The sequence below is a fragment of the Psittacula echo genome, assembly GCF_963264785.1.
Source record: "Psittacula echo genome assembly, chromosome: Z".
Taxonomy (NCBI): Eukaryota; Metazoa; Chordata; class Aves; order Psittaciformes; family Psittacidae; genus Psittacula; species Psittacula echo.
The window spans coordinates 10,390,182-10,410,603 of record NC_137742.1 but is presented as its reverse complement, the minus strand read 5'-3'; the positions used below and the strand labels follow the sequence as shown (position 1 = coordinate 10,410,603).

Below are 20,422 nucleotides of genomic sequence, written 5' to 3'. Positions count from 1 at the left end.
TTCCAAAGCAGAGACCAGGGCTGTTCAGTGACTGTATAGTCAGAGATAAGCACAAATCTGGGGTGTTGCCTGCCCTTCCAGTCTGCATTTCCTTTTCATCTGTTCTTAGGCCTCTTTTTTAACCTTGAAGTGCTTTCATCTAATTTAAACCTGTCAGTGTGAAAATCTGAGCTTTGAAATAAAGCAGCTGTGTTGCAGTGGAAGGATTTAGGTTTGCAAGCTTGGAAAACTAGGTTTTCTACAGCGTAAGCCGTTAAGTTCATGGGCTAGGGTCATCTGAATTGTGATACTGCACACTTTTCTCATAGTCCTGTGTAGTGTGTGTTTGTTTTGGGGGAAGCAATGTTGTGAATGAGATAAACTATTCTTTCTATGGTACCAGGGTGAAGACTTGATTGTACAGTTGAGTGTTTTGAATTCCCAGTGGGTTTTAGTGGAAACAGGTAATCTTGCCACCTGCCTGAGTGGCAAGGAAGTGTTGACTTCTCCAGAATTTGTCCCAGAAAAGGAAAATGTAAATTTAGTAAGTGATGGCTAAGTCAGCTGAAGGAGATAGGATGAAGAGCAGGAAAAGACCCCTAACAGTACACAGCTGAACTGTTACAATGTTAAAGGAAACAAAAACATATTTTAAATAGTTTATAGTTTTAAATTATATTGGATAGGGATAGTAGCAAGAGTGTGAATCACAATCAACTTTAAACATAGTTCCCTAGTCCTGGTTTCCTCATACAGAAATGAGTAAGCAATACTGCCTTGATACTTTAGGCTGTTTGTAGATCCAAGCGTAAAGAAACATGAAGAAATGTTTTGAGGGTTTGTATGAGGCAGAGCAGTACTTTTGTTCTTTGCCAGGTATCTGTCATTTGCTTTTGAGCTTCACATGCTGACTGATTGTAAGAAAATCTATTCCGTTAGACACTAGAAGATTTAATAAGCTACTGCTAAGTCACTTGCTCTCCTTTTGTGGGTAGATAAAAGCGTTGATAGAAGAATTGCTGCTGTGAATTATGACAGGAATTTATTTTTTTTAGTCATTGACCATTGTGATCTAAACCATTTATACACAATTTTTGAAGTGGTGCTAAAAGTTCACCTTTTACATTACAAGCATAAACCGGCATTACTAGATTGGGTATAGAGAGCTGATCTCTCTGTACCTTATGTCCTACTTACTTAAAAGTCAGTTCTGCTTAGCTGTTTCTGGAATTTGGAGCTCCCAAACAGACTTGTAGCTGAGCTTGTCAAAAACTGTTGTTCTATCTTCTGTAGATCGTTAGTAAATGGTGTTTAATGCTGTATTGATAGCTGTAGGAAGTAAATATGTTACACAAATGGCGTCTACACTGTCCCTTAGTAAACTTGTTTAGCTGGTTCTACTCTTATAAAAATTATTTACCAGGCAGGAAGATAGTCTGGAGTGCAGTGACTTCTGTGCATCTGAGAATTATGACCCTGTTATGCCATGTATCAGCTTCCCAGATTAGAGATTTTAGGTGGGCAGAGGAGAAAAGAGCATAGAATAGGTAGGCTGAGCAAGGAGGTTCAGAGGCTGAGTTACAATAAGTTTGGTATAGCAGGGTCTGGGGCACTGTTATTTATGGCACAGCAAAGAGCACAGCTGCATGCATGGGCTTGGTAAAGAGGGATGGTGATTGTGGGGTTGCAGCTGTTGTTAACATTTTCCTAACCTCTGTCTTCTTTCCAACTGGTGGTATAAAGAGAGCAAAAGGAAGAGATAGCAGGTCTGGCCGAGTTCTTGTCCCACCAAAATACTATGTGTTGCTGGATGAGAATATTTCCTCTCAAGGTTTCCGTGGTTCCTCTGTAGCTAGCAGTTGTCACCTTTGTATAGAATACAAGTAAACTCTTCTGTCAAAAGGTGGATTAGGCTGTCCTGCTGCTTGAATGCTTCTAAGTCCTTGGAAATGTACGTAGTGGACATTTTAAGGTCCAGAAATACCTTTGAACACTTGAACACTGAACAAGGGCAAGGGGAAGAATGGATGATGAGGGAAGGGAAAGTAATGAAAATAGGAACTCCCTAAACTGATTTTACTATGTGCTGGAGCTACTGGTCTTATTCAGGTTATGTGGTCCCTGAAAATAAGGGGTAATTCTAGTCCAATTCAAGCAACCTCTCATTGGCAATTCTGATGTTTGGACAACCAGTGTGTTGGTGAGTTAGGATTATAATTTGTGTGCTCTGGTAAACTTGTAGTTGTTCAGTGACTTATTATTACCACATACCTTTGTTGTAAAAACAAACCACTTTGTTCTCAGTCTGCAGCTCTTCTTCCTGTTCTTGTGGTATAAAATGGCATTTACAGTCTTCCCCCTAAAAAAAAATCCCAGCTGGAAAAGCCTCAGATATTGAGGTCATAAAAAAGGAAAAGAAAAATTATGTGGAAGTAGAAGTAATTTTTAACAGTTTATTTAGACATGTGCTTTATAAATGGGATTCATGTCTTGTTGACCCTACACAACAGGCAGAAATAAAGCCATTCACTGTATCAAGGAACATAGAAACTGAGGCTGGCAACCAAAATTGGAAGCAACAAATACTTGTTTTTGTTAAAATAGAAATTAATGTTCTTGTGGTTAACGTGGTTCTTGATAACAAGGAAGTTTTTTGAGTAATTTGAATTGGTTAATTTTTGAGATTAACTATGATTAAGGGGGAATCAGAAGGTATGTGTAATACACAGGTTGGTGAAGTGCAGAGGGTGAACTGAGTTAGACAAGGAAACAAATAGAGTGTTTAACTTTCTCCTTTCAGACAAGGGGTGGCAGGGAATTTCTTGAGAGATCAGGGTACACAGGGAGGCTGGGATTCTAGAGCGTCTTAGGCAAGAGTGAGAAAATAGAGACAAAATATTGAACAATGGCTGATGATATACCAATCAGTCTCATGTGGAATGAGTTTTTAGATGAGTCCTTTTCTTGGCATTTGGAGCTACTTCTCTAGATACAGGAAAGCTAGCAAAGGGTTTGCAAGTCCTGTTAAAATGCATAGTCTTAAATGAACTGTTGCTTCCTTCCTATAGGGAAATTCGAGAAGTAAATGGTATATAATTATGGTAGATTTCTTCTTCAACCATAGTATTTTCTGATGCGCTAGACCAGTGATTGGTGGCTCCTCTGCTGTTGCTGTTAAATGATGTTTTCTCTCCTAGGGTTTGGACGTGGCAGAGGGAGAGGAGCGGGGAGGTTTTCAGCCCAAGGCATGGGGTAAGAAACATGCAGAGCACAGATATTGTTGGCAAGGATCAAACTCAGTGAAACATTAATTGACAATATTGCCACTGTATGTATTAATGTTTCTGTATGTTAGATAAACAGGTATGGATGTAAAAATTCTCACATCTCTTTGATCATTAATGGATTATTTTTGTCTTATACTAGTATTTATGACTAGATACACCTACGCAAACCTAATGTATGTTTATGCAGTGTTAATATCTCAGACTTGGAGAACCAGTTTGTACCTATCAGAAGCAGCCACATAGTGCCTTGGAGGCTGAAAGCTCTGTGTGGTGCATATAGTCTTAGGTCAACTCAAAAAAATATTTGTTTCAGTGTAATGTAGAAGGTGCAAGTCGTGTATAAAACCAGGAAGTGTAGCAATTATAAACTCTTGCATTTTGAGGTTTCATGCTTCTGCTGTTTGGACATATATGTACCCTAAAACAGAATCAAAAGGAGTTACTTAGCAACTCTAAAGTTTGTTTTCAGTTTTGTTGGGATATTTGCTTTATAGAAGTATAGCCTCCATTAGTTTCACTTAGTGTTTGCCTTGAATGTCATATGATTTCAGTGATGTCATGATGAACAGAAGGCTAGTACTATTTCTCTAATAATCCTTCTCGTTCATATTGCAGATAATAAGATGAAAAAGGATTTTTCTTCAGTAATCCTTTTTCACCTTTTAGCTGCATCTGTGTGTTTTGGCATTGGTGTGAGGAGTGCATCCTGAAATAATCTTACTGATGTTCTGACTCCTGTCGTGCGCAGGTCTGGTGCTCTGAAAGGACATGATACTGGTTTCTCATCAGTCAGCCACCTGCTGAGAAACCATCAGCTGAGAGGGTCTTATCATTGTGCATATGAACTAAAGCTTTATAAGACTGGGAGGAGTAGGTATGCTGTGTTAACTGCTTTTTCAGGAATTGTTTTTTTGGTTCAGTTTCTCTACAATAATATTTTTTTCCCAGTCTCCTCACTTTTTTTCTCCTCTTCTCTTTTCTCCCTCTTTTATTTGTCTGCTCATAGAGGAAAAAATTATTTTGAAACCCAAACTACCAAGATAATTATGTGGAAGTCAAGATGTTAAATCTAATGCAACGTCAGCTAAAAAATGATGGCACTTACATTCATTGAATGACCCATGTGTTCTCTTCCATTTCTTAACTTTTAAAACTCTAGGACATTTAACCCTGCAGACTATACGGAGTCTTCTGCCACTGATGGCTTTGGGACAAAATCAGAGATTTGGCAGACTGGTCACAATGATGCAGATGATGGAACTGGTAAGATGCTTCAAGAAGTGGAAGGATTGGAATGAAGACCTGTAGCGAATTGCAATTAAAATAACCATTATGTTAGTGTTCAGTTAACTTCTGAAAATGTGAATACCTCTCACGTGACACAGATATTAGTTCACTTTTATAGCTTAGCTGCTACTAATGTGCAGAACACATGCTGTAGCCTGACTGACTCTCTGGCTGGAATGAAGGGAAGGCAATTTGCGATTCTTTTTGCTGTTTTAGTACTAATGATCCCTTGAGAGACAAAGGGATTTTAATTTTTGAAGAATTATTGGAAGAACCTGGTACGTGAAGAACTGTTTAGATATCTTAAGTACTTCTTAAGAACTCACCTAATGTAGTTAAGGAATATAAGTCCTACTAAAAGTGAGATTATGCAGTAGGGTGTGAATATCTAAGTAGTAGAAGGAAAAGAAAAGAAAAACCATTTGCAAATACGAATCCACTCAGTGGCACTGGGATGGCTTTGGCAGCCCCACCTGTGCAACACAGCAATATAAAAATGTAAAACTCTGTGATGGAGGAGAATTCCAAGATCTGACACCTTTGGAAAGAAGAATAATTAACTAAAGCACAAGTAGGCACTTGAATGGAAGCCAAAAGAGCAGTCTGCCTGTCTGAAGATAGAGGTAGCTATGTGTTTCTGTGTGAAGTTTCAAGTGTGAAGTATGTGCTCCCAGCTAAAGAGACAGATGCAGTTTGGAAAGGAGCACTTAGCAGTCATCTCATGGTGATTCAGAAATGAAGAATGTGAACTGCTTGTCTGTGGTTGGAAAAACGGGATACCTTGCTGCTTCCCATACAGCAGATGAAGGCAAAGGAGAAATCCAGAGTCAGGATGGAGAAGTTCATGTACATTATTGTCCACACTTGGGAACCACTGAGTGATAAGATATATGTATATTTTTTAACCCCAGCAAAGGGGAGCTCTTCTGATCACTTCATTGCTGAAGCCTATGCAGATGATGTTTTATTAATCCCTCTGTCAAGTGTGGGAGGAAAAGACTGATACTGGAGGCCAGGGTGTGCTCCATTGAGCTCTGCTGTGAGCTGCTTGTTATACAGCTTTCTAAACTTGATACAAGCCGTTTTCCACCTACCCAGCAAAGACAATAAAAGGCTCAGAGTTTAGGAGGGGTTATTAGGCAGCTGTCTTGACACTCCGAATGCTTTCTGGTCCAGTGTGGGAGAGTGGCAGTGAGTATATTCATTGTTATCGAAAGGGAGTTCTTGGCAAATATGGCATCTTTCCAGGGAATTACTTTTGAAATTACTTGGCCTATAGTGCAAACAGAAATGCAGCTTTTACTTTCATTCATGCTAGTTTTTCAAATAAGTTTATCGGATAATGAGTTAGAAGAACACCTAATGGCTTGAAAATTCACCTACAATACTGATACTGTTGTTCGCTGTATGGAAGCGGAGGGCAGGGTATTTTGTCACAAGTATCTCAGGAGCAGTAAAGTTACCTAAGAAGGAAGACATACAGGAAAGGCATGAGGAGACTGGTCCAGAGGTATAAAATTCACTGGCTGATTATTACTAAATGCAGCTGTGAGGCTGTGGCTTATGAATAACTTTAACTTGTGCTCCATTTCCCAAGTGAATTCAAATGCTTGTGACCCTCACAGCTAATTCTGGGTAGCCTTCATGTGCCTCCCCTGTGGCAACCTCTGTTCCTTCTTGTAGCCATCTCGTGAGTCTTCAGTAATGGAAGAATTCTGCCCAGAAATAAGAGTAGCTTGCTGTGGGTAAACAGATTTCTGTAAGTGTGTGAATGTGTCTGTGTGAGGAGTTTGCTGCTGAGCAAACATCTGTGGAAATTCGAAGTGCACTAGTTGACATGTTGAACTTCTTTTTGGATGACAAGTGTGATTTTGCTGTTACACTGTGTACATGTCCCTGAGAACTCCACTTCAGTAATGCAGTTTAAGGCCTGTATAGAAATTTGGGGAGCATAGTATGGAGAAGAAGGTTTGAGAAGGCATTTGGGAATTTTCTCTGGCCCTGTCAGATTAATGATTCGTAGGGTACAAATGAGTGAGTGCCAGTGTGGGGAGTTCATACAAAATCATTTGGCTGGTGGAAATTTAAAGTAAACTAGTTAATTGTGAATGTTCTTTTTAGGTGCAAAGGGCCTTTTTGCTGCTAATTTTAATTTTTTTTCAGTGCAAATGAAAAAGGCACCATAGCTGACAAAGCAAAAAATGTCTGACTCTATGTATGACTATAGCAAGAGTGTTTTATTTTACAGTGTTTCTTCTTTAGACAAGCCATAGGAATGTCTGAAGTGAGTCCCCAAGACAAAAAGCAGAGATCTCTTTAAAGAGAGTAAGCTTTAAAATTGAGTCACTTGGTGTTGTCCAAGAGGGACTTCAGCCTTGTGATGGAAAGTATCTCGAGAAGGCACATTAGAGGAGACTGCAACTGAGATAGTAGTTTTAGAGCAAAAGCAAGTGCTGGGAAGGAAGATGGAAGGAGGGGTAGTATGATGGAGTAGCAGACAATGTGTGGGGCTGGCAGCAGGTTTTACAAAGTTGAGCTCGTGATTTTGCTTGTTAGTCACAAGTACTAATTTTCAAAATTGCCTCCCCCCCCCAGTTTAGAGTACTTTTGTTGCAAAGCAACAGTTATGGTAATAAATAACTTTGCTATGTGGAAATAACTTTGCTATGTGGAGTTACTTAAGATGTAAATGAGGGTGATGTATATTTATGGAAATCCATAAAGCCTCTGGTGACCTAATGAAGTATGTCAGACAAATGTATACAGAGAAGAAGGGTAGCATGGAAATCCCTCTCTCTATTCCTCATTACCCAGTCCCATTTCTTCTTTCATCTCAAAAGAAAGAAACCAAAATTAGCTCATACTAGCTACTTGTAAACTTAGTGTCTTTTATCTGCAGTTAGATAAAAAGGAAATAACTGGGCAACTACCTGGAGAAATAAAACTGATTCGTTTATCAAAATGTTTTCTGAAGACAGCATGCAAACATAAACTGTTTGTGGAGTTCTAAGTTTTCACTACGTTTTTCCTCTTTAAGCTAGTGGCTGGGAAGTTACCAACGTCGATGTTTTCAATTAAAATGAAATACACTATTTGTTTCCAAAAAGTAGTTGCCCCAGTATGTGCTCTGAAAGTGCTCTAGAACCTCCTGTCCTGAGTTATTGCAGGTACAAGAGGAATTACAGTAGCCTGAATGAAAGGTGTTTCTACGTGCACCATCAGGCAATCATATAGAAAAGTTAGCTGATTCTATGGAGGTAAAATTTAGCATTGTTGTTAGAAATAAAAAGAGAGTAAAGGGTGAATTGTTAGTGGTTCATAACATTTAAGTGTAATTGTATTCTAAATAATTGAGAATCAGTTTTTCTGAATCCCGGTTTTATAGAAGTAATGTACAACTGAAAGACAAATAAAAGGTGCAGGTGGGAGGAAACAGAATGACCAGTCCTCCTCCAAAAGGGATTAAACTTGAACAGCATGATTAATGTTTTCTTACAGGCACGATGGGTATTCAATTTCTTACCTTTTTTTGTAATGTACAGGGCAGTTGGAGACCCTGAGTGACAGATCACAGCAGTTCTTATAAATCAGTTATGTTACAGGTGGCCATTTCTCAAAGGAGTTATAAAAATGGTGTTGCATTCTTCTAATTTACTAATACCTCTACTTTGATAGAGTTTTGATAGATTTCACAGAAAAAAATACTGTGTTACCTTAGTTAGGAGCAGCCTTAGATGACTCAAACTGAAGAATGACAAGAAGTAAAAAAATACTTATAGTGTAACTACCAAGGGCTAAGAAGGGAATTGTGTAGCTCGGGAATTACAAGGAAGGTGTCTGGTTTTAGGACTCCTGTAAAAGTGAAAAGGAACATTTTAAAGAAAACTTCAGGTCATTCTAGAGCATGAATGTAATCTAGAAGGAAAAGATTAGTACCTAACTTTGGGATAGACCAAAAAAATAAGGCTAAATCTATGGCTGATTATTAAAAAAAAAAAAAAAAAAAAAAAAAGGAAAAATGGCCCTAAATAGTGTGACAGAAAGTGAGTAATTGGGGGAAAGTAGCTGAGGACTTACCAAAACATATTGTATACTTTTTATTTGCTTTATAGCTTTCTAAAACTGAACGTGTTGCAAAGAGAAACAGGAAAGAGTCACACATACATAGCCATCTAGGTGGAAGTTGCTGTAACAAGGATCCTTAAAAACACAAAGCATACTTTCAGTGGAAAACAGAGAACTCTTTGCAAAGCACAGGGGAAGGCTGAGAAGAGAATATATGGAGTTGCAATAATGCCAAGGTGGATAGTGGACTAGAAGGAAATTGATGTGCTTGTGGCAAGATCAGACTTAGAATCCCACCGACAAGATGAAGACATTAGCTAACTGGATTTAATGCAGAGAAAAATCAGTGAAGTAATTGAGGCTGGAAGGAACGAGTTGGGAAGGTAGAGCATTAATAAATTACAGTAATAAACTTAGCAGTGTAAACTAATAAAAAGGTGAAGGGTTGTGCTCAGTAATTAGAGGGTAAATGCATAGAAGCATGTTCAGAAGTAGGAGCAACAGATAAATGTTTTAAGTTGAACGTTGAGAAAATGTCCGGTGTATTATTCCAAACAGGTTTGGTCTCCCAGAAGTGGTGGGGGATGGTCAAGAGTTGGGCTTGATTTGTCTGAGATCTTCTTGTGTTTGTTTTAGCAGACTCTGAGCTTTATTGTTGTGATTCTGGCACCACCATGAGGTTTGTTGTCTTCTGCAGAGGCAGGCCTTGTTCTGGCTGACGGGAGATAAATATAAGCAGTGGAAATACAAGGATGTATAAAGAAGAATATTGGAGGATATCCTGTGCTGGTCAGGGGAAGGGAAAGAAAATCAACTGTTTCTCCAAAAACTGCTGCTCATTGGGCTTTTTCTTCTTTCTAAAATTTCTGTGGAAATGTGTGTATTATTCTGGAAATTTGAGGCATTTGTAGTTAATTTTGTGCTTGTATTTGATTAGTAGTTATTTTGCAGTATGTAGAAATCTCCTGGTTAGGGGCTGTTTGGTAAAACATGAGCACAAGATGTTTGAGGCAACTCTATATTGCTCCACAGAGCCAACACAGAGCGGATGTTACTTTGCTCAGGACCTGCCAAATAAGTTTGGATTCCAAGGTATAAAACTCCTCTTCTACCCACTATGTGTTTATCTTCATAGCAGACCTGTTTGCCTTACTGGGTTAGTGCCATTGGACCCTTCTCTGCCCAAAACACTGTTTTGTAAAAGTATACAGAAGAATGCAATAATCCAGTGATGGCATTAGCATAAACTGGACAGTTGATGCTGTCTTCCGAGGGCTTGTTTCTGGCTGAACATGTCTCAGAGGGTTTCTGGTTAAGTAAAAAGAGATGCTTAAAGCAGTAATTCTTTTGCTTCTGCACTTGATCAAAGGTGATGGGAGCAGGATCTGTACTGCTGGTATTTTCTTCACTCATGGTTATTTAGTTTAAATGAAGGCTCTGGTTGGTGGCTGGGATAACCTTCTCTATCCTGATGGTGGTGCGCAAGGACTTCAGTCTGTGGCTTTTGCATGTCTGTGCCTACTGTTTCCTATGGAAAGCATCAGGTTTCTTGCATCTGTAGGGTCATTTCCTGTAGTTTTCCCATTGCTGCGTGTTGTGGACTGCACACTGTTCTCCAGTGTTACCAAATAAACACTGCAACAAGTTATGGGGAGAGGTGTTTTGCAGCTACAGTGAAAGCTTATTGACTCTTCTGCTGCCATTATATGAATTATATATGATTTAAAATAAATTTCCTGTGTCATGGGAAGGGATTGGGTTTTCTCTGCTCTAAGGAGAGAGTTAACAGGTTGGAAAGGAGCCTCCAGAGGCATAGCATGGGTCTGGAATATGAATATGTTGAAAGTAGGATTATGGATGTTGGAGCAAGTGTTGTGGTTCTGTTTTGTTCAGGCTCTGTATGAATTTGTGCATGGGATTGTGAGGTCCTATGGGAGGGCTGAGTAACCTCTCTGTCATTGAGGACATAGGAAGAAGTTCTTACAATATTTGGGATCACTGCTTGCAGACGTATGTTTATGCAAATTATGTCTGATACCATAGTGGCTAAGAAATTCCTGAAATCAGAAATTACAGGGGGAAAGAAAAGCCCTCCCAAAATTTTAAATCTGCAGACCAATTTTCTAGAGCTTCCCATGTTTCCAGCCACCGTTTCCTCTTGTGTTCCACTAGTAATGAAAACAGGACAGCTTATAAATCAGAATGGTTGAAATACCATGTAGTGCCTTTAGCTTGTAACTCTTTTCTTTCCTTCCCCGTGTTACAATAGGAGCATGGAAAAACTCAATAGAAGAGTGGACAGCAGAAGATTGGAATGAAGATGTAAGTTTACCATGTTGGATAGACCAATTGATTATTTACCCTTAGAGTTTCTGTGTTATCTTCAGAAACTAAGTGTTCAAAGTAGTACTTAGCTATATGCAACTATTACAGGAATTACACCAAGATATTTCTTATTGTGTTTCTTGCTGTAATTCCTGTTTAAAATACATAGAATCGTAGAATCACAGAATGGTTTGGGTTGGCAAGAACCTGAAGATCATCTAGTTCCAACCCGTCTGCCATGGTTCTTTCTTTCCTAAATGCAACCTATTTATTTCACAAATGAGTATGTATGACCATGCACTCCATGGTACACTTTGGTTATCTTATTCTGCTGACTGAATTTTATATTTACAGTTTTTCAGCATTAATTGTGAGTATAACCTGACACAGACTTATCCAAGTTAGATTTCTGCAGTTATCTTAGGATGATTTTTATTAATTCAAGTAGAGAACTTAGCCATTCATATAGTTAGACAAAATTGTTTTTTAAGTAAAATTGAATCAAGAAACAGTTTTGGGTTTTTTTAATGGCTGGGCAGTACATAGGTAATAAAATTTTAACTTTTATCCCAAATTAAGTATTTGCGAATTAAGAGTTCTCCACTGCTCAGTGCTGATGGGTATAAACCACATGTTTCCCCCTGCTATCCTGTAAGGATTTAAAGCCATATTATCACAGGACTTCTAAGTAATTAAGTGCTGAGGCTTACTATCAACTTTAGACTCCTCATTTGATGCTCTTTGTTTGAAATCTGTGTAATTGCTTCTCTTAGTCCAACTTTATGTTCATAATATTAAAAAAAGGATCTAGCAGTATGTTGAAGTTAGCACTTAATTGCTTCATTCCTGTTGTTTCATTATGATGTGTTGTTTAAAGTACTGCTAATTCTGTGCTCATTCTTTATCAGGTAAGATATGTCTTAATTTCTTCAAAACATTTGCCATTTGTAATCATCACATGTGAAAATTGCATTTATGATTTTAAAATTTCAGTTATTGTATTAAAGCTTAAGCAGTTCAGAAAACAAATGAGGTGTCAAGAAATATGGAAAAGAAAACTTAGCTTTTAATAAGTTTTTTATCTTTTATAGGAATATCCATGATTTCAAGTTTATTTTCAGAAGAATAACAGTTTATCTCAAAAATCATCCCTTTTGCCTCCTCCTGTAGGGTGGCATAGAATCATGGAATGGTAGAATTGTTTAGGTTGGAAAAGACCTGTAAGATTGAGTCCCAGCCATTAAGCCAGACCTGCCAAATCCGCTAAACCATGTTCCCAGATGCCACATCTGCACATCTTTACCTCCAGGGATGATGACTCTGCCACTTCCCTAGGCAGTCTTTTCAATGCTTGACAGCCCTCCTTGTGAAGAAATTTTTCCTAGCATCCAGTCTAAATCTCCCTTGGCACAGCCTGAGGCCGTTTCCTCTTGACCTATTGCTTGTTACTTGGGAACAGTGATGGACTCCCACCCAACTCCTTCTCTACAAATAGCTGTAGAGAGTGATGAGGCATGTCAGTGTTATAGCTAGAAATGTGTGAATGTGTCATATAACAGATATGAAAATTCTATCCTTACCTAATGAAGTGTTTTTTTTGAGAAAGTTGAAAGAAACTCCAAAATTCCTGTATTGGTTACTGCCATCAAAAGCTGACGTCTTTTTTCAAGCCTACCCTGTATTTCTGCAGTATACAGTAGAGGTGATCTGATGGTTAAGGGATAGTGAAAATTTCTGACCTTGTTTGATACTGATACAATGCAATATTTGTAGGACAGGTGAGGTGTTGAGCAATGCTGACCAGCAATAGAATTTCTTTCTAAATTAATTATTAAGTCCAAGAAATTTGCACATGAATCTTGAAAGAGCAGCAGATGAAACTTCTAGACTGTTACTTTTTATTAATTTGAGAGTCGTGGAAAAATCCCTGTAGCCTAGGAGAAAGTTGTTCATGTTTAGAAAGAGTGAATGAAATGGCTACCTGCAGACACATTAACCTAAAACATGCCTGGTGAAAAAATAAAGGAAAGTTTGATTCATATGATCTAAAAAGAAAAGGAAAAAAAAAATAAAACCACACCCAGACCAAAACAAACAAAGAAACTTCTTTGTTCATTGCTTCTGCCATTCAGTGTAGCTTTATGGAAAACAGCTCCCCTTCAAATAAACCTGATGGTGGTCTTTAAGTAAATTACGAATTAATTGTGAAGACAGAGTATGTCTTTGTAAGAGAATTGATCTATATCTTTTCTTCTAAAAATAATTACATGCTATCACAAAGCAGAATAAAGGGATTTAAATCCACCGTGCAAATTTTGGCAAATCTTTTGCAAGAGGACCCGTATTGAACATGGGTGTTTCTAGGAGATATGTAAAGGAATCCAGTCCCAGGCCAAATGCCTTCTTAGCATCTTTGTCAATGATTTGGAAATAAAAGTAAAATCATTGCTGAGTTAAATATGTGGCAAATCCAAAAATTATTGGAATGGCAATCATAAGTAAGGCAGTCATGCAGAGAGATCTGAAACTTTGCTAGACTTGACCTGTTCAAGTGAAAAATGCTTTAATATAGCCAAGTGCCCATTTGTTTCATAGGAATAAAGGCACAACTCCAAGACAAGCGGCTGCTCTCTGAAAAGCAGCAACTGAAAAAGTTTCAGAATTGTAGTGAATGATGAAAAAGGAGCAGCTCAGCACGATCTCCTAAAGGGCTGATAGTGTGGCAGAAAAGTGCTATTGTAGTTTTTTTGCCTGTAGGCACTCTTGCTGTCTCATAATCATTCTTGGTTTATGTTTCTGTGTGTAGACTCTCCTGGATGTGATTCTGAAGTACTGCATCCAATTACTCATGGCTTTTACAAAACAAAAATTGTGGAAACAGCTGAATAGTATTTGCTTATAGAAGAGGTCCTTCAGGATGAGATTTTTAGTTTACTGAATCTGAAAAGGTTATTTTATTGGCATATAATGGGCTCTGGTTTTAGTCTAGCAGACAAAGGCATAATATGAACCTGTGGCTGGAACATGGACCTTGCATTTAAATGTATAATAAACAATTCTAGCAGCATGACTAATGGTTAAAACAACCAAGGATGCTGATGTATTTGCTGATGTGTTTTGCTGATAAAGACCAGCTGTTTTTCTGACAAATAATTTTGATTAAATGTGTTGTTTTCTGGTCAGATGCAAGTTGGGAGCAGATGAGTGAAATTTAGTGGTCTGGGCAGGATTAGTTTTTTGTGATCTAATAGTCCTGTATTTACTAGTGAGTATTGAGCAAGTATTCTTAGTTGTCAGCATGCTCTTAAATAGAGTGGAGGCTAGCTGCAGTGAAAATAGGAGGTTATATTTTGTTAAAGGAATATTCAGAGCATGGACAATGAATGATCAAAGAAATGTTGAGGTCTTGTAGGTGGCTCTGGGTTTTCCTCCTGAAACTGGTCATGTTCTCCTGGCTAAAGAAAATAAAGTTTAACTACAGAAGCTATCAGAAGGGGAGAAATAGAATACATACACATAGCTGGAAAGTGGATGAAGGCAAACATTTTCTGTACAATGTTGGTAGTAGTTTTTATTGAAACAACAACACCACTTAAAAAAAAACAAACAAACAAACAAACAAAAAAGCAAACTACAGAAACCCAAAAAACGCAATTTATTTTAGTGGGTGTGTTTCCTTTACCAGGAAGCAACAAGAGAACTTGTTTTATTTTTCTTTAACTTCAGTACCTCTTATCAAAGCAGTAATAAGGTTTTGTTATTTCTGATTTGCTGATGTTTTTATGAGGCTGCTAGAGTATAGTTTCCTATTCTCACCTATCCACTGGCCTTGGGAGCTGGTGGCTAGTTGTTAAATATATTGTCTGTTTGGCAACTGGATCTTTATCATGAGGTAAAGAGATGAAAAGCACCAACTTCATGAAGGGAATATGAACCCCTTGTGAGGCTGATGTTTGCAAATAGTTCATTCAATCCTGGTAAATGCCAGAGCCTCAGTAAAAGACTTGCAAATATGGTATACAGTGAGTGTAAATAGCTTTGTTAGGATAATGCTATTAAGAAATACTAGATTTATCTGTGTGATAAAGCTTTCTAGACTACAGTGTTTTGACAAATGCCATGCTCCCAGCAGAATTCTGCATTAGGTGCTTGATTAGAGCTTGTGGCTGTGAGCTTGCCACAGGGTATAGTGTAAATTTCAGCATAGCCAGAGATGCGTGTTTTGCCTGCTGGTTCATTTAAAGAGTGCATTTCCTCTCTGACGCATCAAGCATGCTTTTGTGTTGTCACAAACACCCTCGGGCTCCTCGATTTGCTTAGTTTTCAGGATTCATGCGTTAGTCTTATCCTGCGTTATGTGAGAGTAAGAAACTGTTGGCATTACAATTAATTTAATATTTAACCAGCGGATTGCAGACCATGGGCTGCTGCTCATGCCATTAGCTGACCTTGTGCCATACAGTGCAGGAGTCTCATAGCACTACAAAAAGTACAGTGCATGTTTTAAAACAACACGTACAGTGGGGTAAGGGCTGAACAATAGAGAAAGCCTTTTTAGTTGGAAATATGGTTCAGCTGAATATTCTGTCTTTGTTTTAGTCAGTACATAGAGTTGCGGACTGGCAACATTATGCACAGGACAGAGTTGTGTTCCAGAAAGATGGGATTAAAGTATGTTGCAGGGGCAGCAGAGGAAGGGAAGGAAATGGAGGAAGGAACTGTGGTGGTCCTCATTTTTTCATGACACAATGTGTTGCATGTAAGTGAGTGCTAGTAGAGTACATGAAACATTTGAACTTTGCTCCTGGTCTGCCCTTCTGCATCCTGCTTAAGTCAACAGTTTTCATAGGAGAATCCCAATCAGATGGCTGTGTTCAGGGATATAGGTGCTTTCAGTAGAGCTGCCCATGGGATGGCAGATGAAATTAACTCATGTCAGTAATGTCCTTTAAACAGGGATGCTAGCAATGTATGTCATTAAAAATGAATAACTTCCTGGAAGACCTGTATTCAAATGCCACATTCTAAAGGAATTCTTTGTGGAAGTTTGAATAGGTCAGTTTTCAGTTTAAATACAAAGCTACACTGAAGTAGTTAATGGTGATTTTGTGGAAATTTAATTTAAAATATAACCATTATATGTGCATATCTTTATCTGGTTAAAGCTAACCTGTGCTCGTTTAAGATCTATTATGGTTTGCAGGTATTCCTGTCAATAGAAATTGATTAGCCCATGAAGTTGTAGCTGTTTTCTTTAAAAAGAAAAAGAGTAGATAAAGGTGTTAAACTAAACAGCAGCAAATGAACAACTCACAAGCTAACATCACCCTTTTCTCCCCCAAAACTCCAACCAACCAGCTTCCCCCCCACAGCTACCTGTGCAAGTACCTAGTACAGTATGGTGAAAGAAGTAGTTTTCTGCTGTATCGGCTGACTGGTTATACCAGTATAAGCAATTGTTGGTTTTGAACTCACGACCGCAGCGCAGACATGAGTTTATAATGTTACTGCCACCCCTGTCAGAAATGCCAAGAAGGAACCATGAGTGCTGTTTCACTCTACCTATCTATGGGCAAATCTGCCTCCGCAGGTGATGGCAGCTGAAATATAAAACATGGAAGAAATGAGAGCTGTGCAATATGTTAGGCTTCTGCAATGACAGCTGTTCTATGGAGTCCTAAATTACACCTGCACAAGTACCTGCACAGAGTATCTTTAGAGTGGTGATATACCAGCTATCATGTTAATTACTTTCTGCTGGTGTATTTTTCAGTTAAACTGTTACTCAAACTGATGTCGATGCGTTGGTATGCCCTTGTATGTGTTCAGTAGACCGAATTTCCTAGCACTTAAGTTAAATTGGTACTTCATCCTGTGGAGAAGGCTTTGCTGAAGTTTGGCTATGTGTTTCTGTTTTTTTAAGCAGAGCTGCAGCATAACTAGTTGTAATGGTGGTTTGACTTTACTTTTATCTTGAAAGTGCATGACCAAGATGGAATTTCTGCAGATGTCACAGAAGTGAGGCATGAGAATGTATGTGATTAAAATACCTTTCCTCCTTCCCTCTCTCTTTTTCAGCTTTCTGAAACAAAAGTGTTCACTGCTTCTTCTGTTCCAGTTGAGAATCACGTGACTCCTGGGCAGAGGTAAGCTCCTTTTCCGTGTTTTCCCTATACCTTAAAAACCACTTGCTTGGTGAACCATTGTTAGCTTACACGTTTAAAATGTTGAATAAAACACAGGGAAACCCCGGCCAGAGATTGGTCAAACTAATTTTGCAATTGTGGAATTGTTGGGTTTGTGGTTTCCTGTGTTATTGAATATGGAATTGGAGCCAAACGTAGCAAATCCATAAGCATAATACCGAGAAGTCCCTGTCTTCTGCACAAAGACTGCTTACAGGGAGGAGCAGAAGTAGATGTGAAGAAAAAGTTTTCTGCTTTCAGTTGAAAAGGAAGCACTGCCTTTGCTGTCCAGAAAGTGGAAAGCCTGTCCCTGTAGATGAAAAAGGTGTTTAGAACATAGTGCTTTAACAAACGTGTTGATAGGAAAGCTTTTGTTGGCAAGAAGGTGAATTTCCTGATAAGCATCACAATTACTTGCTTTAACTGATGATACAGAGCTCAGATAAGGAACCAAAAATATGGCTGTTGCTGTCTTTGCTTGCCTTTGTCAGCAACAAATGCTGGGCTGATGATGTTGTGGAATCAGTTGCCTGCATTAGCCTCAGTCCCAGGAGAGAGGATTAAAGCTGTGCGATGAAGACTTCAGTAGCTGGATAGCATAAGATCTAAAAACTAGATGGCCTGATGGTCCCAAACATCCTGGTGCAGCTGTATCGCTGTACTCCAAACTGCAGCAAGATTTTCCTTATGTACATGGGATGTGATCTGGAGGCAGCAGGGTGTCAGTTGATCTACAGTTTATACTCCTTTCTTTTAAAAGGTGATGTGTTCACATATTCATTATTCTGATGCTAATACTCTTTCAGTGGATATCCCTCAAATTACGTTAGAAAATATGTTGGTTCATCAACTCAAATTCTGGTGTCTTTTGTTTGTTTGTGTGTTTTTTGATTGTTTAAGGGGGTTTTTTTGTTTGTTTTGATTTTTTTTTTTTTACTTGACTTAAGAAAGGTTTATTATTAGGTTAAATAAAGGTTTTATTATTGCCTGAATGCTGTGCTTTTCCTGGGATAAACCTGTGATAAACATGTAGTAGGGGTTAGTAAGCAAAGCTAAATATATATATATATATATATAAAAAAAAAAATCATGTTTCTATCCTGCTCAGGTATGTGTGTGGTAGGGTAATTTTGGAAATGTACCCACTCTCTGAGAAACGTAGCTTATATTTCTGCTCCTCTTGTGACTTCCATGTCATCACATATTCACTCAGTCACTGCATGTGAGACTTTATTCTTTAATGTCTTCATACCCACCCTATACATAGGTGGGACTTTAATCCCTTGCTCTTTTTAAAGTTGGGCTTGCAGGCAGGATCCACTTAATCAGAATGCGCCTTTCATGACTTGTCTCCAGTTACTTGGTTATACTGATCATATAGGTTATGTGATACATGGTATTATAAATTCAATAATGTTTCAAAAGAATGTGAAGATAATTTATATTCTAACTTTACTGGGGGATTTCAGCTAGCAGAATATCACTTTCTGGTAAATTATTCTACCTTATACCTCTTTTTGTATGGCAGGCAAGCAGTATTTGGAAAGGCTGTTAATCAGTAATAATTCTGTTGCTAAAGTATGGTAGTTTTAGTATTGTTAGTGTTTTCTTCAGTTTCAGCGCAGCATAGTCATCAAGTTTATTCCAGCCAAACCTTTTTTTTTTCTTACAGCATTGATTTGATAACACTGCTTCAAAAGCCTGTAACTTCTACCCAAGATATGGAAGGGAACTCATTTGAGACTCCACAGCAGCAGACCTTTGGCCAAGCCCTGGTCTTCACAAATTCTCAGCACAGCACCCAGATGGCATCAGGAAGTGGCAGCTCCAGTGCTGTAAACTCTTATTCTCCTCAAAGTCTGGTAAAATTTTCTTAAGCTTTCTTATGGAATTATGAATTCCATTTCTTCAATTCACACACACACGCAAAGTTTAGTTTTATTTCTGGTTTTGCTAAGTGGTTCTTTCTCAGTTTATGTGAAGCACTTGTATTAATTTTTGAGGACAGCAGATGTGTTTAGATGCTGATTTAGAATGAAGTAATTTGTTTATAGTGAAGAGTTCTAAGCCAGAAAATTATGTACTGTTTCCAAGCACGTATCTGACTGCCTTTTGTGTAAACATGCCTATCTCCCAAGTCAATTGTGAGGGCTTGAAATTGGGCACTTATGTTTATTCTCCGGAAATCAGTTCACCTTTTAGATATATGGGTTCAAGAGAATCAGTATTGTTGTGATCGCAGTAGTGGAAGTTGTATTGATGATAATCAGAGAAGATCTGTCCACATGCTAAAACTGCTGAATTTTGTATTTGTCATTTGCTAGTGCTCTAGGGCTTTAGTTCTAGGTTTTAGTTGCTGCCAAATAGCAGCTGTAGGCATTGACCCTATGGTTACATTAAAATTATTTATTAAAAACTTAAAACTACACTCCTTCCTTTCTTCATTTTTGTCTTTTGGCAGTCTGCAGTTCTTTGTTCTGGCTTTGGAGAGCTTGGATCCTCTAAATTGGCAAACTCTACTGGGTCACAAATCTTAGACCAGTTGAAATCTCCCGGATTGGGTCAGTTTACCTCCCAGCAAAACAATAGTAGCTCTACTGCCACTACCACAACTGCCACATCATCCTGGGATTTAAAACCACCCATTAGTCAGTCCTCAGTCCTTAATCAGTTTGGTAAGTGCTTTGATACAGTGCTCCTGCTCTCTCTGTCTGTCTTTCTCTACCCCTCTGCCTTCTTCCCCTCCTTAAGATTTCTTCATGCCAGTAACAGTTTAAAATGGGCCTAACGAAAGGCTTTTTTAAAAAAATGTAATCCTGATAATGTAGTTGTAAGAGTTACATTTACTTGCTGGTAATAAACATTGCAAGTGTATCAGAAACAAGTTTTGATATGCTTACGTCTATCCATAAATGTCATTGCATGTTTAGAAGTTGCTGAGGCTTTGTAAGGACATCTTTTATTTAATGTGCTTGAATATTTAGTTGGAACTTTGGTGTGACTTTGTTTCTCAGCAAATAGTGGAAAATACTTATATTGATTGTGCCTGTGCTGCTTCTAGCTGAGTGTAAGGTTGTACCATATTCTTTTTCTTCCCCACATTCTATTCTTCTAGCCATTATACGAATTTTGAATGCATACTATATAATTTTTTCATAACGTGCGTCATATCTGTGTTCTTCCTTTAGTGTGCTGAGAATGATGTAGGTTACCCATTTTGTCTATTCATAATTGTATGGATTTTTCATTTGAGTAAAATTAGTAGAAACAGTGAAAATGACACAAACTAGGTTT

The 20,422-nt window shown here is 38.3% G+C and overlaps 1 protein-coding gene across 2 annotated transcripts in view; it reads left to right on the top strand.

Moving 5' to 3' along the window:
• UBAP2 (ubiquitin associated protein 2) overlaps positions 1 to 20,422 on the top strand; it is a 145,559-nt gene that overhangs the window by 21,678 nt on the left and 103,459 nt on the right. For both annotated transcript variants that reach the window (XM_080636803.1, XM_080636804.1), the window contains exons 6-11: positions 3,177 to 3,231; positions 4,426 to 4,529; positions 10,888 to 10,940; positions 17,022 to 17,089; positions 18,801 to 18,990; positions 19,590 to 19,803. In XM_080636803.1, the coding sequence (XP_080492929.1) occupies positions 3,177 to 3,231; positions 4,426 to 4,529; positions 10,888 to 10,940; positions 17,022 to 17,089; positions 18,801 to 18,990; positions 19,590 to 19,803 (684 nt within the window). The remainder of the gene's footprint in view (positions 1 to 3,176; positions 3,232 to 4,425; positions 4,530 to 10,887; positions 10,941 to 17,021; positions 17,090 to 18,800; positions 18,991 to 19,589; positions 19,804 to 20,422) is intronic.